At 32.1% G+C, this 27,285-nt stretch overlaps 2 protein-coding genes across 2 annotated transcripts; one reads left to right on the top strand and one right to left on the bottom strand.

The window, feature by feature from the left end:
* On the bottom strand, window positions 17,937-20,715 carry LOC105157432 (putative late blight resistance protein homolog R1A-3). Its single transcript, XM_011073842.2, has one exon. It carries the CDS (start codon window positions 20,632-20,634, stop codon window positions 18,013-18,015), a length of 2,622 nt encoding a protein of 873 aa, XP_011072144.1. The 5' UTR covers window positions 20,635-20,715; the 3' UTR covers window positions 17,937-18,012.
* LOC105157431 (putative late blight resistance protein homolog R1A-10) lies at window positions 22,236-24,869 on the top strand. The gene has a single exon (XM_011073841.1). It carries the CDS (start codon window positions 22,236-22,238, stop codon window positions 24,867-24,869), a length of 2,634 nt encoding a protein of 877 aa, XP_011072143.1.

Below are 27,285 nucleotides of genomic sequence, written 5' to 3'. Positions count from 1 at the left end.
ATATATTTAATTGGTTATAATAGTTATTTAAGTGCAATGAATTAATATAAACATGTATATTTAAGTAATTCCAATGAATTGATACATGTGTCTATGAATATAATAGTTCATTGTTGCATGAATATAATCAATGAAACATATATGAATTTATTTATTTTCAATACATATGTACTAAATTTGCTGAATTTAAAAAGTCTCTCTTTTAATTAATAAAATATTAATTTATCGATAATTTAATATCTCTCTAAATTAATAAAATTTCATGGTCCCAAGTTTATTAATTTATAGAGGTTTTACTGTAATTGATGTTATTGTTTCATCCAAATACTACAAAATAATATGAATGTATTGCACTCCCAAGTCAACAAACATAAGTCAAAGTATAACCCAAATCAACATAAACTAAGTCATAATCAACCAACAAAAAAAATAAACTAATTATCTTTCCTGAAATGTTGTTGCTCCTATTGTCCAGACCCACTAGCAAATTGATGGTTTGTGTATCCCACATCTTGAAGTAATTTTCGTACTAATTCTTGTAGGTCTGCCTCCCTCTTCCGAGCCTCTTCCTCCCTCTTTCGAGCTTCTTCAAGAGCAATTTTAAGCAATTTTATATTTTTTTCTTCTTGTCTTGAAAATTCTTCTTCCATCTTTGTAGCATTAGAGCGCATGTCCTCCACAGCTTTTGTTAACTCATTAATCTTCTCGTCAGATGTTTTAAGAGTAGAACTGACTGAACTTGAACTTGTAGATGAGGAGCTACATCCAAATCCATATAAGTGTCAGAAGGACCTCTAGTGATATCATATCAAGTTGAGATATCGAATGAAGACTGTGAAGAAACATCAGTACAACTCGTTTTTGCAAGGTATTCTTCATGTGCAAGTACATTAGATATAAAGGAACATATATGTCAATAAAGTGTAACAAAATTTCTCAACATATATACTAACCAATATTTAAATCCAATGAAATATTATACGTACACTAATTCTTTTGGATTTGTTGTCAATGAACTTCCCAATTCCTTTGTTCTTTCTATGACATCTTTGAAATAGCTCAAGATCAGTCACTTCTCTACCAAGTTCCTTTTCCTATAGTTTACAAAACAATATTAATTCACATGTCAATAAATTGCATAAAAGATATCTAAAAATTTTATACTTAAAACTTACCACTTTTTGCCTATGTGCCCCTACAGGAATAGAATTACCAGTGTGTTTTGGTATCGAACCATCTTTTTCAGTCAAACGATTTTTTCTAGCAGTTCGCCATTTTCCTAAATAATCTTCTGAGGCCTAATACTTCTGAACTAGATCATTTCATAATTGATTATTCAACCAATAAGGACCTCTATCAATCATATCACTCATCTCTGGTTCTCTACCTAACTGTTTATGAGCATCATTCAATGCTTTTTGCTTAGCTTTGTACATCATTTCTTTGAATCGATTACTCGCATTTTCATTCTACACCTTCCTCATTTCCTCGTCGGTTGGATTATCCCACCAATACCTCAACTATCACATTTCAAAACAGTGAATCACATTAAATAATTACAAAAGTATGTCCATATAATTTAACAATGAATAAATTGGATTAACTATAAATAGTATTTATTACCTTGAAGTTCTCCCACAATAAATCTTTAGATGCTTTTGGCACTGCGTGTCATCTTGGTCATGCCTCAGTGAAAATGCCTTTAATATAATTTGTGAGGTTTCGTGTAACACCACTTTCAATAAATCTATTTTGACGGAATAAGTTTAAAAAATATATAAAACTAAGAAATAGAGCTAACATTATTTATGAATATATTAAGCTCAATTTTAAAAGCTTTGAAATTATCGATTGTTCACCACTGTCACTTTTGTCCTTTTACTTGGATGATCTGGGATCTGAGCTCCGCTATTGGGTCTATGTCGATGTCCATGTGATACAATACCTTCACTTTGTCCTGTATTTTGTTTATTTTCAGATCTTGAAGGTATTATTTCACCAACCTATAATAAAAAAAATAAAAATAATAATAAAAATTGTCTAATGCATAATAAATAATAATTGAAAGTTGGAGGATCAAAATCAAATTAAAAATGTAATATCCGACAGAAGGACAATGATTGCACAAGCTGAGAACCCACACACAGCTGAATGAATTTGTTGGTCTTCTCTACGCCACAGCTTCAAAGTCTGATTTTCTTTTGGGACAATTATATGGTTGATTGTTAAACTTTGACTACTTATGTCTTTTCGGCCTAAATTATATTTTGTGATCAGAATTATATCTATTTTTATATTTTTTTATTTAAATATTTTTTTATTAATTTATCATTTTAATTTTACAAAATTATACTTTAATAGCAATTATTGATTAGATATAAATATTTGGTATTTGATGATTGTAATTGATTGATTGAAAAAGAATAATAATTCATCATTTTAATTAAAAAAATTACTATAATGTCTAATCAAATCGAATTTAAACTAGAAATTAATTTATGATTTATCTCTAGTATTATTGAAGAAACTTTTTGTTCTACCAATTTTTTAATACTTAAAATTTTCTTTTAATTCATTTCTTTTCTTAGTTAACTCTCGGTGTAAAATTTTCAAGTAAATTAATTTAATTTAGTTAACTATGTTCATGTAGATATGGTACGAGGAGCATCGGGGGAGGTAGAGGTCATAGAGTTACATCATCATCTACCCCACCACTTGTTCAACCTTCAAGTAAATAGTTTATATTGTTGTCAATTTATTTGTTAAAATTATATTATTTTTTAAATTGTATAGGAAAAATTTCAAAAGTTGAGTGATGATCGCAACATTGCTTCTCAAAGTCTCCTGAAGTCATCATCGAGCACATCGATTAACAACCAACAGCTATGGTGGAAGGCTATTGGAGGAGTAAGAAAGTCCACTTGTGCTTCGGCAAAACATGACCATGCGTTGGGATTATAAAAATGAATATGATCTCTCTCTTTAGTTATGTATACTTTAACATTTAACACTTTTATTTTGTGAATCATGTTGAATTATTTTAATATATTTAGTTTTGCTTAAATATTTATCATATTTGCGAAAATAAATACAATGACTTTCATTGCAAATATCGTTGCAAAGAAAAAAGATTTGCATCGGATTGTCATTAAAAAAAAATACATTGCAATTTTGTGATGACTTCTATTGCAAATAATATTTTGTCGCAAAATTTGTTATGGAATGTCGTTGCAAAAAATCATTGCGATATTGGAACGGCTTATGTTGCAAATGTCATTGTAAATGAAAATTATTGTGCAATGGATTATGTCAAAATAACATTTGCAACAGACTGTTGTTAGGAAAAATGCGTTGCAATATTACATTGACTTTATTGTTGCAAACAAAAAATAATTTTGCAAGGAAATGACCATCAATTTTGCTACGAATATACCATTACAAAAATCGTTGCAAAATATGAAAAGTCAAACTTTTTAACAACCGAGAAAAAATTTTTGCAATGGCCGAAAAAAATCATTGCTATATAGAAGTGGTACCTATAGCAATGGATGAATCCATTGCAAAAGTCCGTAGTAAATTTGTTTTGCCACAAATTTTTCATGAAATTCATTGTAAAAAGCCATTGCTATAGGTCTGTTTTTTTTTTTTTTTTTGTAGTGCATATTAACGATAGATTAAACCAGAAATAATTTTTTTTTTGTATGAATAAACTAACAAATTAACAAATTGGGGGAGTTCAACTCAGTAACAAAAACATAATAAATAATTAATGAGTTAACTATATTGAATTTATATATTAATAAAAGCTGATAAACAAATAAATCAGAAATATTCTTTAAGTAGGAATAAATTTATCCTTTTCATTATGATAATATTTCTTGTGGTAACATTTTTTCAAATATATTTTTTTGATTAAATTAATTAGATTTTTTCTTTAGATTAATATTTGAGTAGACATTTGGATATAAATATCTATTAAGATTCGAATAAATAATAATTTATTTTTGACTTAACTTCATTAACTATCCAGTATATAAGGGTGACAAAATATAAATGTAGAATATAGTTAAAAAAAAATTACAAAAACTTCAATTGTGGAGCAATTTCATCACAACTCAAATGTCACATACAATACAATACGACGACAAATATAGTTAATTGTACAAGCTTTGTAATTAAAAATAAAATGCGAAAAGAAATCCTAAAGTAATTTCATTACAACTCAAATGTCATGGACAATAGGACAACGCCATATTTGATTTCTAGTGGCTATAAGAAAATTTTTAACTTTGTTCTTCATCGGAGTCGGAGAAAACTTGTTCTTCATCGGAGTCTAAAAAAACTTGTTCTTCGTCGACTTGTTTTCCATTTACATAAACTTGAAGACTCTTATTTCCTTTCTCCTTTTGGTCCTTCACTATTTCTACCGCCGAATTCATGGCAGAGACACTGCACCCTATCAAATGAATGAATTGTAGTGTATATCTATCTCCAATGCTTAAAGGGATCTCTTTCAGTTCATCCATGAATTCTAGATTCAACCTATGCAGATTTAGAAAATGGATATCCTCTGCTCCCCACTGCTCCAAATAACTATTCTTAATGATCAACACTTTGAGCCGAAGAAATTCCCCTTCGATTGGACTCCACACTGCCCCTTCGAATGCATTATACAATTTAAGTACTTCAAGATTGGGAAATGTAGAGCCAATTATCGTCATCTTTTCCCAAGGAAAATTGCAACTCCACAAACTCAACTTCTTCAGTGAAGTTGGGAAGCCTATGTCCTCCAAACCAGAAATACCGAAGCATAAAGAGAGTGATTCAAGCTTATTGAGCTGCACGAGAGAATAATCACCAGAGCATGACCAATCAACACTTAATTTCTCAAAATTTGGAATTCTTTTAACAATCTCCTCGCTACAAAAAAACTCACGTATCGAAACTGTACTTAGGTTTTCCAAAATAGTGGAATCTTGCCCCTCCACTGGATCAGAAAGCTGCCATTATAAACCCTGAGATCCCTAAGTTTTGTCATCTCCCAAACTTCAGACAACGATGTTGTTTCTAAATAATTTAGATCCAAAATCTGTAGATTCTAAAGTAAGGAAATTGTACCGGGAACTATAACTTTTGGATTCTCCTTGATATGCTCATGATATCCTTCAACCTTAAGGTACCGTAATTTTGTGTGTAGTAGAGATGTTACATAGAATTCATCATGTACCAATTTGAATACCTTCACCCATCTTAATTTATTAAGATTTTGATACATATTACTACACGCCTCGCACACTGATGGACTCGCAACTGTTGATGATCGCGAGGCAACACCAACTTCTTGAAGTTGTATCTTATTATGTCTGTTCACCCAATGACCACACAGAAAGCGGACATCACCGTCATTCGATACTGAAACATGAATCTTTTGTGCTTTAGGGACACGGATAAGATATTCTTTCTTAGATTCTCTAAAACATAGCTCTCTTAGAATATCGTGAATGCCACATGCTTTTTATTTTCCCAGTATGCGTCCATTCATGGATCAAAATCAGATTTCTGTCAGCAAGATCCTTCATGTATTCCTTTGCAGCTTCTTTCAAGCTTTCACCTTGTCTTGGTTTTAGAAACCCCTCACAAATCCATAATTTTATCAGTTCAAAGGCTTCAATCCCAGCATCTTCAGGAAAAACTCTCATATAAAGAAAACATGGTTTAAGATGAATTGGTAAGCTGTTGTAACTCAATGACAATATATTTAAACAATACTCATCATCTCCAGAATTGACAAATGAGGTTACATTCTTTGCAACAAACTCCCAATATTCTCGAGTATTATTAGATTTTGCTAGAAGCCCACCAATTACAACAATTGCCAAAGGATGGTCTTCTAATAATTTTAGAATTTTCTTGAAAATTCTTCGACCGTTATAGTGTCGTAAAAAATCTGGTACGCATCACATTTTATAATATAAACAAAGAGATTGGTAAAATTCCATTGAAATAAGTTTGTATGCTAAAATATTTACAAAATTATTTCAATTCTATATTCTTTTTAAGGGATATATGGATATAACTGAACTTTGGCTATACTCTGCTACATTATTTCTGCACTGCTGAACACAAATTTCACTCTTACCTTCACTCATTACACTTCAATCTTTCATCATGTATTATCATTTAACTTTACTTTTTTTTTTAAAACTAATACTAATTTGGGCGTTAGAGTGCTAACATGTTCTTTTGTATTTTCTATTTCTCGAATTCTTTATTAGTTGGTCTAAGCCCGTTGCTTAAAACCCAAGCTCATTGGATCCGTGCTAAAATCGCTTGCATCAGACTCTAATCGAGTTTTAAGTTTTTCGATACTATTTTAACATAAGAATTGATCTAACTAATTCTTATTTATATGTAAGTTAGGAAATTTCTCAATACGTTAAATCTTTGAATTTTCATAAATGTTTCTAGTGATATTACATCATCAGAGTATTTTGATCTAGTAAGTGATGTATTATATTATAAACAAAAGAACATATTAAAATAAGTGAATAAGTATAATAATGTGAAAAGTTATAATTAGGAGTAAATATGAATAATGTGAAATATAATTAATAAGAGTAAATAAATGTAATATGAAAACTAAACTATAGGAATTAATAAATATGTTATTTTACACCATTTATAATGTTAATTTGGTCGAATCAAAATATATTGAAAAAGAGACTTAAGATGATTCGTAATTTGTTAGATATATATAAAATTCATATAAGTCATGGATAATATTCTTAGCAAATCAAATAATGTAATTTTATTACATTTTGGGTTAAATACATTTTACATCACTAAATTATGTATGAAATTACATTTACCTTTAAAGTATAAAATATAATAAAAATCCCCTTGACAGACTAATTTGACATTGACGGGATAAAAATGCGCTTCTAATTTATCCTTTATATTTTTTGTTTTACTCCGTAAAATAAATTTTATAAAAAAACTTCCCGAAAATTACTTTTAATGAGTTAAAATTTACTCAATTTTTTAATAATAATATTAAAAAATGATATTTTGTTATAAATTATGTAATATAAAAAATATTTACAAGCTCAATATATGCAAATATGATTTTCAAAGTAATGCATATAGTTTCATAAAAAAATATGTTATATAACTTATAAATTTTTATTCAATCACATGTACACATAATTACAGTATATCATTATTGCAAAAATTATAGATTAATTATCTATAAATTTGCATATTTTTATGGTGTATATATTTATACGTTGGATGTAACATTTTAAATTTGCATTGATGATGTATTTTTAAGAAAAATTCAGTATATAACATCACAAGAGAAAAATAGGGTGAATAGCAATTTATTCCCCTGTGATATTGAAAATGAGCACATTACCTCCCTATGAAAAAAATATAGCAATTTAACCTCCTGTACTTTTTAAAATGAACCAATTTACCTCCTTATACAGGGAGGTAAATTGCTTCATTTTAAAAATTATAGAGGGGTAAATTGTTGTATTCTAAAAAATACAAGGAGGTAAATCGCTATTTATTTTTTCATAAGGGGATAATTTGCTCATTTGCAATATCACAAGGGGATTGCTTGCATTTTTCTCGAGAAAAATATGTAAATTTGTTAATAGTTATATAAAAAATATAAGGATTATAAATTTATAGAGTTTATAAAAATTATATACTATTACAAAAATCATAATTTTGTGTAGCATTTATCTTAAATAAATTTTTTTATAGTAATTCATATTTATGTGTGAAAAAATAGCGTCCAATGGATTTGAACTAAGCGTATGCAGATCCTGAAGAGAGGACCTACAATGATTTCTGCTTTTTGTTCATGGCAGTCTGAGACTGGCCGCCTGCTTGTTTGTGGTGTTAATGGCCAGCTTACTTGCACTTGAATTGAGATTCGTTATTTGAGTTCTGACTGGTGGGAGTTGTTGTTTTCCCTTCATGGAGGTGAATCAGGATCTAGGGAATGATAGTTCCGTGCTTGATATCTCCTTCTCTGCATCCTTTAACCTGGTTTTTCAACTGCCATCCCTCTTACAGAGCAGTGTTGATTTCATCTTATTTTATTAAATATAAACATTTGTTCATAAGAAAGGGGCATATGAGGGCTATTTTCATGGGAATCTAGGGTCCCTGATTGCTGATGCTTGTGTATTTTCTACAGGACTTATTCCCAGAAAAGTTTGTGCCTTGCCCTAAACTTCTACTTGTAAAAAATTTCACACCTTTTTACTTGTTGGGGATGCTTCTAGGCAGATGCTGCCCCGAGTGTTTGAGAGGAATGTCTTTCGATGGGGATGCCCCTCTAGTGGACATTATTTTTTATAAGGATACCTCTCTGGGAGGTATTATTTTTACGAGGCTGTCTTTCGTGAGGACATTATTTATTGATGAGGACATCCCTCGATAGGACATTATTTTTCTATGAGGGTATGGATGTCCTCTCTGTACTATACGAATAACTTTACTGGTTGCACTTTTCTTTCGTTGATCCATGAGTGCTTTGTACCAGTCAAGGTATCCATGTATCTCGAACCAATTTTCCTTGAGGTGACCTGTTTTCCCACAATGACCACATAATTGACTCCTCTTTCTATTGTGGTTTTTCTTTTACAGTTGTTTCTGAAAGATGAATCTCTTCCTTGTTCAGGCATTCTTGCTTGCATTTCCAAATTTTGTTGGGAACTTGAGAATATTGTGTTTACCTCTGTTGGAATATTTTATGGCCCAAACCAAAGGGATGGGCCTTTACCTGGACGGCCATGAATCACACTTAGCCCAATGGGCTATCTAGCCCATGACCCGACCCATCTACCAGGTTGACCCGTCTGCCTCTTTACTTAAACCTACTTCTTATAACCCTAATTCATTTGACCCCTCTTTCCCCTTTCCCGACTGCTTCTCTCCTTCTCCTTCATAACTCTGTCTCTTTGGGTTCTTCACCGACCCTTGATTCCTGCTCTTGCTCCTTCTCCAAAAATGGCCGTTTACCCGCCATCAATGAACAGCCTTTATAAGTGGCTAGTTCATTGCTCCTTCAGGGTAACGAACAGAAAGCATTCCTCTTCCTCCTCTTCCTATCATCATCCTCTGTAACTCTAAAGCCTTAGTGGCAGAACCTGTGTGGTTCGAGTAAAAGCCTTTGTGGCCGTTCTTCCTTTGTGGGTTTAAGATAAGAACCTTGGTGGTTCGAGTTGCCTCTGTGGCTTGTGTGGTTCTTGAGCAACCGGTAAAGGTTTCAACCTTTGGCCTGTGTAGGCCTTGGGTTTTATTAGGCTGCTGAGCCTACAGTACTGATAACACCTTCTACTGTACTTGTTTTATTTCTAACTTATTTATTATATCTGTTCTTCTGTTCTTTAGATCGGTTGTAATTTTATTATAGGAAAGCCTGTAATATTTGTTAATCTCTGTAATATTCATAAGTTGTAATATACCGGAGACCGATCCACTCCCAACAGTGGTATCAGAGCATCCAGGGTGAGTCTCTGGTCTAAAGGGCCACATACGGTAAATCTGCTTCAACCCTAAACTTTTTAATTTTCGGTCCCAGAACCCAGAACCCTTACTGTTGACCTCCCCTGGCCGGGCTCTTGAAGCCGTCGGGTATATGGTGGAGGGGCAGTCAAGGCCCCAGCACATATAAACTGCTATTGGCTATTTTCTGAATAATTTTTGTCTCTGCTATTACCGTGAAACTGTGATTATTCTGTGATTAAACTGTCACTGTGAATTTTCTGCTTACTGCTAAAATGTCCGGTTATAATTTACAACCGTTTGATGGGAAAACTGATTTTTCTATATGGCAACAAAAAATGAAAGGCATCTTAATACAACAAAAAGTTTTTAAAGCCATTGAAAAAAATACTCTGAAACTGTTTCTGAAGAAAAATGGCTAGAAAATGATGAGTATGCCTACAGTTCTATTATTTTAAATCTGTCTGATTCTGTAATTAGAAAGGTAGGAAAACAAAACTCTGCTAAAGAACTTTGGAATAAATTAGAAGAACTCTATACTGAAACATCTCTTCCTAGTAAGTTATTTCTTTTGGAAAAATTTTTTAGATATAAGTTGGATCTTTCTAAAAATATTGAAGAAAATATTGATGAATTTACTAAATTAGTTCAGGACATTAAATTAACTGGAGATAAAAACATAGATGATTATACACCTATTGTTTTATTAAATGCTATACCTGAGTCTTATGGTGATGTTAAGGCAGCAATAAAATATGGCCGTGATAATGTGACTCTAGAAACTGTCATTAGTGGTTTAAAATCAAAAGAAATGGATTTAAAAACAAATACTCCTAGTACTAGTAACAATGAGGTAAATTTTGTAAGAGGGAGACCTAAGTCTAGGAACAGTGATAACAATAAAAACTTCAAGTACAGAAAACACAGTAAAAGCCGTAGTAGAAGCAGGGGAAGAAGTCCATCTAGGAATAAATATCATAATAACAAAAGAAATGATGACAAAAACACTAAAAAGGATTACAAGTGTTATAACTGTGGGGGAAGAGGACATTTTATAAAAGACTGTAAGAAACCAAAGAAAAATAGCCAAAATGATTCTGCAAATGTTTCTGAAGAAACTACTGATGAAGTATATATGGTTTCTGACATTAATTTTGTCGATAACTCAAACAAATTTGAATGGCTTGTAGATTCTGGATGTACCTTTCACATGACTCCATACAAAGATATTTTGATAAATTTTAAAACAGAAAAATTAGGTTCTGTTTCTATGGCAAATCAAAAACTCTGTGATGTTCTTGGTTTTGGAGATGTTTTTCTAAAATTTGAAAATGGTTCTAAACTTGCCCTTAAAGGTGTTAGATATGTACCAGACCTTGCCCATAATCTGTTATCTTGTTCAGCCCTTGAAGAGGATGGGTTGGAAGGGAGATGGGGTAAAGGGGTAATGAAAATCTCCAAAGGATCTCTAACCATTTTCAAAGCAGAAAAGAAAAGAAATCTTTATCTTTGTAAAGTACAGTATGATTTATTTTCTGGAAATGTATCTGAGAATAATAATAAATCTGATTTGTGGCATAAGAGACTTGGCCACATAAGTCTAAAGGGTCTTGAACTGTTGCATAAAAATGGTTTTCTGCATGATAAACCTGCCACACTTAATTTTTGTGATGAATGCATCCTAGGAAAACAGCATAAAGTTAGTTTTCCCACCTCCTCATACCCTGTTCCCACTTCTTCAAAATGCATTCTAGACTATGTGCATGCAGATGTATGGGGTCCTGCAAACATTGAAACACACGGTGGCAATAGGTATTTCCTTTCTATTATAGATAATTATTCCAGAAAAGTTTTTGTCTTCCTTATGAAACAAAAATCTGATGTTTTTGAGAAGTTTCAAAATTGGAAAAACTTAGTTGAAAATCAAACTGGCTTTAAACTTAAAGCTTTAAGGACTGACAATGGATTAGAATTTTGCAACAAACAATTCTCTGAACTTTGTGATAAGTATGGTATTAAAAGACATAGAACTACACCTTATACTCCACAACAGAATGGTGTAGCAGAAAGAATGAATAGGACCTTACTCAATAAAGTTAGGTGTCTTTTAATAAGTTCAGGGTTACCTAAAACATTTTGGGGTGAAGCATTGCTAACTGCAGCATATCTAATAAATAGATCTCCATCTGTGCCTTTGTTTGGAAACATTCCTGAAAAATTGTGGTCCAACACTGATGTTGATTTATCTTCTCTTCGCATTTTTGGATGTTCTGCTTTCTGTCTTGTTAATAGTGATAAATTAGACCCTAGGTCCCAAAAATGTGTATTTATTGGTTATCCAATAGGAGTTAAAGGTTATAGACTATGGTTAAGAAACCAACCAGGCTTTAAAGTAGTGGTAAGCAGAGATGTAATTTTCAATGAGTCTGAGATGCCTTGCTTGAACACTATTTCTAAAAACACTGAAAATTATAACATTGAAAATACCCTTAATAAGGTGGAACCCAACAACCTAGATAACCAACAAGGGGAAGAAATAGAAGTTAGAGAAGAAAATCAAGACAACAATATTGAAACAGAAAATGAAAATTTTGAAAATACCTATCAACTTGTAAGAGATAGGGAACCTAGGCAACGTAGAATCCCTACCAAACTTAGAGACTATCACTTAGCCTTGAATGCTCAAAATTTTGAACCAAATTCCTATGAAGAAGCTTTAGAAAGCCCATATTCAAAAGAATGGTTGTCTGCTATGCATGATGAACTTAAAGCTTTGAAAGAAAATAAGACATGGGATTTAGTTCCTAAACCTGAAAATACTTCTGTGATTGACTGCAAATGGGTTTTTAAAGTAAAAGAAGAAGAAAACAACAAAAAATTTAAAGCAAGACTAGTAGCTAAGGGCTTTACACAAAAAGAAGGAATAGATTACACTGAAATTTTCTCACCTGTAGTTAAATTTACTACTGTAAGAATTCTGCTTGCTTTGGTTGCTCAATTTAATTGGGAACTTAAACAAATGGATGTAAAAACTGCTTTTCTGCATGGAAATCTTGATGAAAAGATTTATATGTCCCAACCTTATGGTTTTGTTGACAAGAAAAATCCTAACCTTGTATGTTTGCTTAAAAAATCTCTCTATGGACTTAAGCAGTCTCCTAGGCAATGGAATAAAAAGTTTGATCAATTTATGCATTCCTTAGAATTTAAAAACAGTGCATATGATCCCTGTCTGTACTTCAAGTATGTCAATAATGTGCCCATCTTTCTTGTCCTATATGTGGATGATATGTTGATTGTCAGCTCCAGTCTAAGCATGATTAAAGAACTACAGAAAAATTTGTGTAAAACTTTTGAAATGAAAGATTTAGGAGATGCTAGAAAGATACTTGGGATGAATATTGAAAGAAATAGGTCTAACTCATCCATCTTCTTGAATCAAGCATCTTACATTCAAAGTATTCTTGAAAAGTTTTCAATGTCAAATTCTAAACCTTCCTCTGTGCCACTTGCTGCTCACTTCCAGCTTAGTAAGGATCAGTGTCCAAAAACTGATTCTGAAAAGGAGAAAATGAAAAATGTGCCTTATTCTAATGCAATTGGTTCTGTCATGTATTTAATGGTAAGTACCCGACCTGATATTGCTTATTCTGTTAGTAGCTTGAGTAGGTTTATGTCAAACCCTGGTTCTCCCCATTGGGAAGCCTTGAAATATCTTTTAAGATACCTTAATGGTACTAAGAAACTTGGTATAAATTTTTCAAAGAGTCCTAATGGAGCAAAACTTGTTGGGTATGTAGATTCTAACTATGCTAATGATAGGGACAGTAGAAAATCTACTACTTCATACATTTTCACTCTATGTGATGCATGCACAAGCTGGAAGTCTCAACTTCAAAATATTGTGGCTCTCTCAACCACTGAGGCAGAATATATTGCCACTACTGAGGCAATAAAGGAAGCCATCTGGCTGAAAGGCTTACTTTCTGAAATTGGTCTTTTAAAAGAAAAACCCACTGTTTTCTCTGATAGCCAGTCAGGTATTCAACTTTGCAAAAATCCAGTGTTTCATTATAGGACTAAGTACATAGATGTAAGATATCATTTTATTCGTGATGTAGTAAATAAAGGATTAATAACCCTGGAAAAAATTAAGTCTGCTGATAACCCTGCTGATATGGGCACTAAATGTTTGTCCTTGGAGAAATTTAAAAACTGTCTTGATATACTTAACCTTTGAACTGTTATTCTGTAATCAGTTTTCTGTCTTGCAGGTACCATCCTTTAGGCAATGATGATGGCCTAAAAACCCACCATCTTGGTTTGGACCAAGGTGGAAATTGTTGGAATATTTTATGGCCCAAACCAAAGGGATGGGCCTTTACCTGGACGGCCATGAATCACACTTAGCCCAAATGGGCTATCTAGCCCATGACCCGACCCATCTACCAGGTTGACCCGTCTGCCTCTTTACTTAAACCTACTTCTTATAACCCTAATTCATTTGACCCCTCTTTCCCCTTTCCCGACTGCTTCTCTCCTTCTCCTTCATAACTCTGTCTCTTTGGGTTCTTCACCGACCCTTGATTCCTGCTCTTGCTCCTTCTCCAAAAATGGCCGTTTACCCGCCATCAATGAACAGCCTTTATAAGTGGCTGGTTCATTGCTCCTTCAGGGTAACGAACAGAAAGCATTCCTCTTCCTCCTCTTCCTATCATCATCCTCTGTAACTCTAAAGCCTTAGTGGCAGAACCTGTGTGGTTCGAGTAAAAGCCTTTGTGGCCGTTCTTCCTTTGTGGGTTTAAGATAAGAACCTTGGTGGTTCGAGTTGCCTCTGTGGCTTGTGTGGTTCTTGAGCAACCGGTAAAGGTTTCAACCTTTGGCCTGTGTAGGCCTTGGGTTTTATTAGGCTGCTGAGCCTACAGTACTGATAACACCTTCTACTGTACTTGTTTTATTTCTGGCTTATTTATTATATCTGTTCTTCTGTTCTTTAGATCGGTTGTAATTTTATTATAGGAAAGCCTGTAATATTTGTTAATCTCTGTAATATTCATAAGTTGTAATATACCGGAGACCGATCCACTCCCAACAACCTCCCTTTGTTTCTCCACGCGCAGCACCATGAAATATGCTTTAGTTACAGTAGGCAATGGTTCCAACATCAATATTTGGTTGCGTACATGGTCAAAGGAATCGTTAAAGCTCATTAGAAACTGCATAAGATTGTCTACCATACGCAAATATGCTACTTCCTTTAAGGCTCCACAGGTACAAGATGGCATTGGGGTTAGACAAAAGAGCACATCCCATAACTTCTTTAATTTGTTGAAGTAAGCTGATACACTCAGTTCTCCTTGGTTGACTGAAGCAATCTGTCTCTGTAATTGGTATAACATGGGGCCATTGCTGACTCCAAATCTTGCTTCTAATTCCAGCCACAATTCCCTGGCTATGTTAATATAGAGAAAGACTCTACAATATCTTTAGACATTGAGTTTAATAACCAAGAAATAACCAGGCAGTCTGCTTTGGTCCATTGTTCAAATTCCTCTGCATTTTCTGATGGCCTGAGATTTTTCCCATTGATGAATCCCAACTTCATTTTTGCCCCAAGTGCGATTTTGATTGATCTGCTACAAGACGGAAAATTTGTCCCATCCAGTAAGTTTGATACCAGGCTCACCCCTGGATTATCTGAAGATAGCACTCTCAAGTGTTCTAAATCTACCATTTCTTTCTTTTCTTGTTTAGTATTTCTATTGTCAGGTATGAAGTTTTCCTTTTTTCTTCAAGAGCTGAGGGTGAGGTAAAGTATCAGAGACTATAAAAAGATGGCTCTAATACCATGTAAAGAGGCGCAGTTGAACAAGAAATGCATGAAATTAAAGAAAGTTTGTTTATTACAGCAAGAAATGGGTATTGAAGAAAACAGAGTAGAAAGTCAGTTTATTTCCCTCAAGCTTCAGGATACATATAGGGAAGAAAAGAGTTTAACTAACTAAACAAAATTAACTAATTACCTTCTGCCTAACTCCCTATAATCGAGATAAGTATGCCAGAAGTCGTAATAGCGACCCTACAAATGAAATGTACCTGTTAACTGTGAAAAACGTGTTTCACTTATAAATCGTTAATGCAAAAACGATTAATACTGCTTTATCGTCTTCAACCTATGCAGACTTTGCAATAGAATTCCTTATACATACTGATCTTGCTCGAAATCAGCGACCTGGAATGAGCAATCTCACCACAATTGACTAACTCCACCAAAATCAAGTGTTTGGGATCCTGAGCATAAGACAAGTAAAATGAACTCGTCGGGCACGTCCCCGACAACGACCCTCCGACGCTCAAGTTAGATTGATCGAGGAAAAAGTATGCGATTAAGGGTGTAGGTCGAACTAGTCAAGCATTAATTACCTCGAAATGTGGCGTCTTGGGGTATTTATAAGGCTTAGCTAGATACTGTTGACTGGGCCATGTGGCCTTATCCTGCTAGCTTACGTCTCGGATCGGACGGTTGTCGTTGCCTGGGTCTTCAAGTGGGCGGCCGGATCCGGGTTGGGTCTGATTCGACCTGCTCAGTTCAAAAGACGCGGATCCAGGGTAAAAAGACGGAAATACCCTTAATGAAGGGTATTTTGGACATTTCTCATATATACTCATCACATACATACTTCTACAAAAACTCTACAACACTTCCTCAGGAATTGTTGAAAATTGGAAGAGAAGAATTTCTTTTTTGCAATTTCAAACATATTATTAAGATAATTTCTACTGATGCACAATTTGTTATATTTTTCTTTAATAGCATAATTGATTAATTTTTTTTTAAAAGAAGGAAAGGCAGAGTTGGTTGGATGATGTTTATATTTTTAACACAGATTTTTATGGATGTTTAAGAGATCATATTGTTGCAGAATTTTTGTTTAGGTCTTCGTCAATTTTTTGGTAGATTTTGGTCAATTTTTTGGGAGATTTTGCGTATAAGATGTCATTTTTTTTTTTTTGTTTGCCAGATTTTTTTATCAAATTCTTGGTTTATGTTTTGGCAAAAATTGTAAATTTTCTCAACTAAAGCTTTTATTTGAAAAAAGAAATGGTGAAAAATTAATTATTGAAGCTCTATAATGAAACGATAAACTAAAGGGAGAAAAAAAAGGGGCTTTTTTTTCCCTCCAACTCAACTTCTGTCTATTTTAACACTTCAACTAACGGCAAGGATAAAAAGTATTAAAAAATGACAAGTTCGAGGACTAAAACTGTCAAGGGTGATATTATGAAGACCAAAAATGAATAGGTGATCAAGTATTAGGACCAAAATCGTAATTACCGCAAGATTGATTCATAGATTGGATTTTGATAGAATATTTTTTATTCTTTTTTATTTTTAATTTGACAAATAGCACCATATTCTGTGAATTCTAGCTCTAATGGTACATTTGGATTGATATATTTGAATTAAGAAAGGAATTTGGAGATTAAATTTCAAACGACTCTATTAAAAAAAAAAATATGAAATTCATAAATATTTAGCAAAATATAATTTGAAATTAGAATGGAAGAACTTTAGATTTTTATTTAAATTTATATTATATGAAATAATAATTTTATTTTTATAATATATAATTATGTATATGATATAATTCAAAATTTATTATATGTCATTTAACATTCTTTTCATATAAGCGTTTATGTGACAAATGAAAAAGAAAAAACCCAATCAACAAAATGTTAAATTTAACATTTTCTAAGTATTCATTTTTAATCGTAACAATTAATCATGATAAAATGTTATTATTTTTTCTAATGAGTGAATACCATAACTTGTCCTAATTTTGCATGTAGAGTAACTTGTGTTTCTGACCACATCAATCTTAAAAACATTTAAAAGCAAAACGATATTCATTAAAAACAACAAAGTAAGAAACATAATTACATATAATTAATATTACAAAAATAAGAAAAGGCATTATAAGATAAAAATAAATATTAAAATGATAATAATTAAAAGTAAAAGTGTAAGATAATTTTTTATTAACATATTAATTATAGACTAAATCAGAAATATTTTTTTCGGTATGAATAAGTTAAAAAAAATTGGGGGATCAACTCAGTAACAAACATATATAATAAATAGTAAATGAATTAATTGTGTTGAAACTATATATTAATAAAATCTGGTAAATAAATAAACCAAAAAATATTTTTTTTGGTAGGAATAAATTTACCCTTTTCATTATGATAATCTTTGTTGTCGTAACATTTTTCCAAATATATATTTTTTATTAAATTAATTAGACTTTTTTTTAGATTAAGATTTAAATAAATAATAATTTATTTTCAGCTTAATTACAATAATTATGGCTTAAATTGTATATAAGGGGTGACAAAATAAATGTAGAATATAGTTAAATGCTAAAAGAAATTTCAAAGTAATTTCATCACAACTCAAATGTCACATACAAAATGTTAGATTTCTAGTGGCTATAAGGAAACTTTTAACTCCTCTTCTCCATCTAGAATAGAGTCTGAAAGGACTTGTTTTTCATCTATATAAACTTGAAGAATCTCATTTCCTTTCTCCTTTTGGTCCTTCACTATTTCTAGTGCCGAATTCTTAGCAGAGACACTGCACCACACTCTCAAATGAATGGATTGTAGTGTGTTTATATCTCCGATGCTTAAAGGAATCTCTTTCAATCTCATCATCTGATATAGATAGAGCCCATGCAGATTTGGGAAATGGGTATCCTCTGCTTCCCAATGCTCCAATTCCAAACTCTCAATGAACAACACTTTTAGCTGAAGAAATTCCCCATCATTTGGACTCCACTTCGGCCCCATAAATGCATTGTTCAATTTAAGCACTTCAAGATTGGGTAATGAAGAACCAATTATTGTCATCTTTCCCCAAGGAATTTGGCAATACCACAAAGTCAACTTCTTCAGTGAAGTTGGGAAGCCTATGGCCTCCAAACTAGAAATAAAGCATAAACAGAGTGATTCAAGCTTATTGAGCTGCGCGAGAGAATAATCACCTGATAACCACCTAATAATACTTAATTTTTTTAAATTTGGAATTCTTTTAACAACCTCCTTGCTACAACAAAACTCACCTATCCAAACTGTACTTAGGTTTTCCAAAATAGTAGAATCTTGCCCCTCCACTGGATAAGGAAAGCTACCATTATAAACACTGAGATGCCTAAGTTTTGGCATCTCCCAAACTTCAGGCAACCAAAGTGTCTTTGAAGAACCAAGATCCAAAATTTGTAGATTCCAAAGTAAGGAAATTGTACCGGAAATTATAAGTTTACGATTCTCCTCGGCGTGGTCATATCCTTTAACCTTAAGGTACCGCAACTTTGTGTGTAGAAGAGATGTTACATCATGTACCGATTTGAATACCTTCACCCATCTTAATTTATTAAGATTTTGATACATATTACTACAAGCCTCGCATACTGATGGACTGGCAACTATTGTTGATTGCGAGCCAACACCAACTTCTTGAAGATGTATCTTATTCTGTCTGTTCACCTTATGACCACACAGAAAGCAGAGATCACCGTCATTCGATACTGAAACACAAATCTTTTGTGCTTTAGGGACACGAATAAGATGTTCTCTCTTAGATTCTCTAAAACATAGCTCTCTTAGAATATCATGAATGCCACATGCTTTTATTTTCCCACGACGCGTCCAATCACGAATCAAAATCAGATTTCTGTCAGCAAGATCGTTCAAGTATTCCTTTGCGACTTCTTTCACACTTTTACCTCCTACTGGTTTTAGAAACCCCTCACCGATCCATAATTTTATCAACTGAGAGGCTTTAATCCGATCATCTTCAGGAAAAACTCTCATATAAAGAAAACATGGTTTAAGATGAATCGGCAAGTTGTTGTAACTCAAAGACAATATCTTTAAACAATGATCATCATCTCCAGAATTGACAAATGAGGTTACATTCTTTGCAACAAACTCCCAATATTCTCGTGTATGATTGGATTTTGCAAGGAGCCCACCAATTACAACAATTGCCAGAGGAAGCCCGCAGCAACATCTAGCAATATTCCTTCCAATTTCTTCCAAATGTGGATAAGGGCAACTTTTTTGTGCAAAAGCTTTTTCACATAGTAAATTCCAACTTTTATCGTTGTCTAAAAAGGTCATTGTGAAATAATGATTGTCAAAGCCTAAAGAACGAGCCACATCCAACAACCTAGTAGTCAACAAAATTCGACTTCCATTTCCATTATTTGGAAAGAATAACTGAAAATCTTCCCAAGCTTTGATATTCCACAAATCATCCAACACAATCAAATACCTTTTACCAAATAAAAATTTGTGAAGGCGTTCTCCTAATTTAGCTAGGTCTAGTTCATCTGCGGCACTTGCTTTGATCTTTTTGTCATTTATAAGGTACTTTAGAAGAACTTCTCGAACACTATATTGTTGAGATATTGTAAACCAAATGCGTTTATCAAAGCGATCCGCAATAAGTCGATGGTTAAAAACATTTTGAGCTAGAGTTGTCTTACCAATGCCTCCCATCCCGACGATTGGGAGGATCTGAAGATCAGATTCATCTCTAGTAAGCACATCCACGACCTGAAGCAAGCGTTCATCAAATCCCACCATAGTATTCTTGTCATTGGAAGAAGGTGTGGTAGAACCAATAGACGCAGAAGCTATAGGAGGCCGTTCTTGGATGTCAACCCGTTCCTCTTGAACCATCATCAACTTTTCAGTGATGGAATCAATCTTTTTGATAATTTTGTCCATATCTTGACAGAAGGATGAGAGAGCAGCCATATGATGAGTTTTATCTTCAGATCTTTCAAGAAGTTGATTCACGACGTGGAAGTCAATGATATCGTCGGCTTCATCGGCAACAACAGCTAGTTGCCTGGCCAGATCTTCCATTTCTGGGCTAATTCTTTGGGAATGAAATTCAAGAAAGTGCTGCAAGAACAGAACTCTTTGGTGCAAGCTCTGGATCTGTTCCTTGTCCAGATGAAGCCGATGACAACGAGAAGGATGTTGAACATTGTCGAGAACATCTGTGAGAGAAACCAAAGACGCATAAGCTGCCACTGCCATTTGAGTGTGTGATTGATTGTTGTTTGTGTGAATGTAGTCAAAGATAAGGAAGACTACAGACTACAAGTTGATTTTTGTGCACACACAATAATTGAGACAACCATAAACTTTGTAACCTTTTTTGACCAAAGACTTTTGAACTCCTTACACACAACTAACCAAATTCTTGGTACATTAATCACCATTGAATTATGGGATTAAGCTAATATTTATTATGATTGAAAAGCTAACGGCTAAGCTGTGTTGAATACTAAATAATTGTACTTAGAGTGTATTATTAAGTGAGAGTACCCTTTTAATTTATTTTTCTATTTATTAGTTAAGTTTTTTTTTATTATCTATTTCGCACTCTCTCACTATCTTTTGATAGTATCTTTTTTTTTTTTTTTTTTTTTTTTTCTGTGTGTTTTGCAGCTTTTTTTCTCTAATATTATATCATTATTTTATTACTATTTTCTTATAATCTAATCTTAATTTATTATTTTATATATATTTTACTAAATAATAAAAATATTAATATCTTATTTTAAATTATACTATTATTTTCCCTAGGCAGATAACTAAAAAGATGCTGGAGGAAACAGTAAGATACACTGAACTCCAAGCACCTATATAGGTACGATATTTTATTATTTGCACAAAATATAGGTATGCATGAACAGATGTATTTTTATACTCTTTTATAATTTTTTTATTTTTCTTATTTTAATTGGTCTGTTATTCTTTTTCCACAGTCTCTCTACAATTTTTACTTTCATTCTTTTTATCACAAAATATTTTTTTCAGCATTTTTAAAAATTTTATTTTTTTCAGCATTATTAAAAAAATTAAGATAAAAAATTAAAGTTAAAACTATGCAATCACTTTTTTTATGATTTAATTAATTATATGAATATAAAGGTATTCATTAATTTATAGAGGAAATTATGTTTCTGATAGGGGGTCTAACAAGTTTACACTATGAGAAACTATCCCACAAGTTGCAATTCTGTTAATTTCTACCTAAATATAATTACTTGTAAATTAGTTATATACAATTAATACGTTTGCTCATTATTAATTTTATCACATGTAATTTCTAATGTTTAGTAGTTATTCCTTATATGATCTCTGATATATGCAATACTATAACATGTAATAATTATCATATTTTAATCTTTATTTAATATTTAATTTATTATTAATTAATAATAGGTTAAATAAATCTTTTTATAATCAAATTACTCTCGTACATCTTTTTACTTAACCTAACTAAGCAGACTGGATCAAAAATTGCATGTTCCAAAATAAGCTTCTAAATTAATTAGTCTTCAACTAATTATAATTTGTCTATATATATATATATATATTGGTTAGGTAAAGCGTGAACAAAAGATTCACACATAACCAATCAAATTCTTGCTACATTAATCACCATTAAATTATGTGATTAAGCTAATATTATTCTTAACTTTTCGACATCAAGTTGAATATTAAATAAATTTACTTACATTGTATTAATGTGTAATAATTGAGCAAAGACGACTAATTAATCTTCAAATCTTGATCCAGCCCACCTACCCGGATTCCGATTTAAGGAGCAGCAATTCTTGATCAGAGAGATGGCAGTAGCAGCTTATGCAACTTTACGCTCCCTCTCACATGTCCTTGACAATCTCCAGCTTCCTGCTCGTCTCCGTCGGCTTCATGCCGACACAAATCGAATTCAGAGCCTGCAAGAAACTGTTCAGTTCTTGCTAGACTTTCTCGAAGCTCATTCCCGAAGAATAAGTGAAGAAATTGGAGTTGTGGGGAGGCAAATTGCTGATGCTGCTGCAGAAGCAGAAGAAGTTGTTGACCGCCATGTAGTGGATCAGCTTCGCTTTAGATCTGAGGAAGAAAGCCACTGTATGGCAGCCCTCTCATCTTTCTCTCAAGATATAGACAAAGTCACTGGAAAGTTGGATTCCCTCGTAAAAGAGTTGACGAAGATGGTGAAAGAAGAATGGGCAGTCGACGCCCAAGAAGAGCAGTGCATAGTGTCTTTGCCTGTCAAATCACCAAAAGTGCTTCCTTCGAGTGGCAAGAAGACTACTGTGGTGGGATTTGATGAACACGTGGAACGAATCGTGGATAAGCTCACCAGAGGTGAACCTGATCTCCAGATCCTCGCCATTGTAGGGATGGGAGGGATTGGTAAGACTACTTTAGCTCAAAATGTTTTTGATCATCCATATAATGTGCACTATTTTCCTAAAAGAATTTGGCTCACAATATCTCAAGAATATAGTGTACCGGAAATTCTTTCATCCCTTCTTCATAATGGAAAAAAGCAAGAGACTAGTAAAACAGCGGCCGAATTAGGACAACGATTATACCAAAGTTTATTCGGGGAAAGATATTTGATAGTTATGGATGATATATGGAGTGTAGAGGCTTGGAATGATTTAAAGTTGTTCTTTCCAAATAATGGAAAAGGAAGTCGAGTTATGCTGACTACTAGGGAGTCAAGCTTGGCGATTTCTTTAGGTTCTCAGGAATCTTATTCGTTAGATTTTCTAAATGAGGAAAAAAGTTGGAATTTGTTTTGTCAAGAAACCTTTGCACAAAAAGATTGTCCATATTCGGAATTGGAGGAAATTGGTAAGAACATTGCAAAGAGTTGCAATGGACTTCCCCTAACAATTGTTGTACTCGGCGGGTTGCTTGCAAACTCCAACATGACACGGGAATATTGGGAGTCTGTTGCAAAAGATGTAAGCATTTTTCGTAATTCAAAAGATTATGAGGGATGCCTAAAGATATTGTTTTTGAGCTATAACAATTTGCCAGTTCATCTTAAACCATGTTTTCTCTATATGAGTGTTTTTCCTGAAGATTCTAGGATTCGTGTTTCCAAACTAACCAAATTATGGATTGCTGAAGGATTTCTAAAACCAATAAGAGGTAAAAGCTTGAGAGAGGTAGCAGAGAAATACTTAAGAGACCTTATTGATAGAAATCTATTTTTGAGTTTTGAATTTGGGTTTGGTGGGAAAATAAAACAATGTGGAATCCATGATCTTCTAAGAGATTTATGTTTGAGAGAATATGAAAAAGAACATTTCATTTATGCCCCCAAAGTGCAATATGTTGATGTTAGCTATATGAAGGAAATGGAGGACTGGTGCTTCATATGTCACGGTGGGACCCAACTACAAAGGATAGATTTAAATGAAGTGCATGATGCCTCACAACTGACATCTCTTGCAAGTGTTTTGGTCTGTAACACCTGCAAAAATAAGTATTCGCGTCTTAATAAAGCAAGAGTAGTGAGGGCAAGATTAGTGGATAAGTTGGGGCATTTTGCTGAACAAGAAACTCTGCACCCTACTAGCTTGCGGGATCTTGAGATGTGCATTGATTACGAGTTTTCGTTTCCATCTACGATAGCGTTACTCTGGAATCAAATGATTTTTAGTCTTACCATTTGTGTCCATTTCAGAACAGAAATTCTCCCATATGTAATGTGGGGCATGCCACAGCTTAGGGAATGTCGTAGTTTAGATTGTGATTTTGTTTTGCCTGAGGAAGCGACTGCTCAAGATTTCGTTATTATGGAAAACCTACATACGCTTTCTAGTTTGAGAAACTTTAGGTGTACAGAGGAGGTCCTAAGAAGAATACCAAATCTGAAGAAACTACTTATTGGTTATGATAAAGGGAACGAAATAGAATGGACGTACTATTGTCTCTACAATCTTGTCCGTCTGCAAAAACTCGAATCACTTTCTATCGAAGCTTACAAACTTCCATTGGAGAATCTCACCTTCCCGACTTCACTTAAGAAGCTGCACTTGGAACGTTGTAATATTCCTTGGGAAAAGATGATGAGTGTTGGTTCCTTATTGCCTAATCTTGAAAAGCTTGTATTGGAACTTAATTACTTTGAGGAGCAGGAGTGGAATCAAGTTGAAGGCGACTTTCCTCGACTCAAATTCTTGAAAATTTCTTGCAATTATGAACTGAAGCGATGGAGGGCAGAAAATATCCACTTTCCTAATCTTGAGATCCTCTTTCTAGAGCGCATGTGGTGTTTGCAGGAGATCCCTGCAATTCTTGGAGACATACCCACACTCCATTCCATTTATTTGAAACTTTGTACCGATTCTGTCATCGATTTGGCAAAGCAAATAGTGGAAGAACAATATAGCTATGGAAATGAGATTCTTCAACTTTATATAAATGAAAAAAGGTATCAAGTTGGTAGTTCCTAGCCGCTAGGACTCAAACATGATCACTATGTTTGGATTAATGTTTTGGATGTTTTTGTTTTGGTGTTTTGGAGATAGAGAGAGAAAAATAGAGATAAGTAAATATGTGTTTTGAGATAGATGATACGTTTGGATTTGTATTTTGATATAATATAAAATAATGTAAAATAAGTGGTGTATGTTTGATGTCGGGATTTGAGAGACAGGAGTTACTGTTCATTGTCAAATCATGTCTTTTAATATATATATATTTAGTAATATATGTGTATGTATATATAATATTTTGTTTGTTAGTGAAATATTATATATATATTTATGTTAAGAGAAGAATAAAAAATAATAAAAAAAAGTAATAAAAAAAATTAAATTACAATTGCACACCTAGTGAAGGTGTGCAAAACACAAAAACAAACAAGGTCTCTTTACGGGAGGTCTCTTGTTTGTCTTCACTGTTGTCTGCGCGTGTCGGGTTTTTATTAAATTTTCAGTCTAAATTGTATAAAAGGGGTTACAAAATAAATGTAAAATATAATTTAAAAAATAAAGAAATTCAAATATCTAGTACAAAATAATTCAACGAGGAATATAGTTAAATGCTAAAAGAAATTCAGAAATAATTTGTGGATATAATATATATGGGGAGTTCCTATCAAATTAATAGATATTGGTTAGGTAAAGTGTGAAGAGAAAGTCAAAAGATTCACACACAACCAATCAAATTCTTGGTCCATTAATCACCATTACATTATGTGATTAAGCTAATATTATTCTTAACTTTCCGACATCAAGTTCAAAAGCTAACGGGCAATTAAGTAATTTGACCGGAGCACAAGAAACTTACATTGCAGTTGTCTTCTTGAATTATCGGAGAAATTACTATAAATAAAAAAAAAATTGATTTATTTTCTATACTATAAATTACTATAGTTTTAGATTACTATTATTTATTACGATTGAAAAGCTAACGGCTAAGCTGTGTTGAATACTAAATAATTTTACTTACAGTATATTATTAAGTGAGAGTACCCTTTTAATTTATTTTTCTATTTATTAGTAAAGTTTTTTTTATTATCTATTTCGTACTCTCCCACTATCTTTTGATAGTTACTTCTTCTGAGTTATTTATTTTTTTATTATAAAAAAATAAAATTATATTAATATAAATTTTTTAAATATATTAATAATAATGTAACGAGTCACAATTTAAAATCATGACTCGATTAAAAAAATTATTTTTTTTAAAGATTGGTGCCCAAGTCGTGATTACAGATCACGACTTTGGCAATTTTTCTTTTTTTTTTATTTAATTATATATAATTAATATATTAAAACCCAAAACATTATAATATTAAAATTATATTAATTTAAAAAATTATAATTAAGTGTACAAATGTAATAGTGTATATTTTTTTTGTACAATTGTAAAAAATACAATGAAGTATACAATTTAATAATTAATTATAATTTAATTAATAATAATATAACGAGTCGTGATTTTAAATCACGACACTACTATTCGCATTTTTTCGCTCCCTGGTCGAAATCAAACATCACATATTAGCAACAAGATGGATTGAGCGCAAACGCGTGCAAGGCAACAATCCCAACAAAGAAATTCTTCTACATAATCAGATGGGTTGTCAAGAATAATTGTATACTTCATTGTATTTTATATAATTATACAGAAAAATATACATTATTATATTTGTCCACTTAATTGTAATTTTTTAAATTAATATAATTTTAATATTATGTTTTTTTAACTTTAATATGTTAATTATATATATATAATTAAACAAAATTATATAATGAATTAATACAAAATTTAATTAAACAAAAAAAAGAAAAATTGCCTAAGTCGTGATTACAAATTACAAGTTGGGCACCAATCTTTTAAAAAAAAAAAATTAATCAAAAATTGCTACTCGTTATATTATTATTAATATATTTATAATAAAAAATAAATAACCCTACTTCTTCTTCTTCTTCTGTTTTTACCTTTTTTGTGTGTTTTGCAGCTTTTTTTTCTCTAATATTATATCATTATTTTATTACTATTTTCTTATAAATCTAATCTTAATTTATTATTTTATATATATACTTTACTAAATAATAAAAAAATATTAGTATCTTATTTTAAATCATACTATTATAAATAAAAGAACAAATTATAGTATTATAAATAAATTATACTATTATTTTCCCTAGGCAGATAACTAAAAAGAAAGAGTTGATCTGCAGTCTATTATATTTTTTATGACTCCAAATTGATGATGATTTTATTAAGAATAATTAATGAATAAAACTAATTTATTCAGTTAATCACTTGTAATTTGGTAATTAATTTTATATTCAGAAAATAATAAAAATGATAAAGGTATTTATTGATGAGATCAATTATTTTTTTAAATAGATAATA

The sequence above is a fragment of the Sesamum indicum genome, linkage group LG3, assembly GCF_000512975.1.
Source record: "Sesamum indicum cultivar Zhongzhi No. 13 linkage group LG3, S_indicum_v1.0, whole genome shotgun sequence".
NCBI lineage: Eukaryota > Viridiplantae > Streptophyta > Magnoliopsida > Lamiales > Pedaliaceae > Sesamum > Sesamum indicum.
This window is presented reverse-complemented; position numbering and strand designations above follow the sequence as displayed.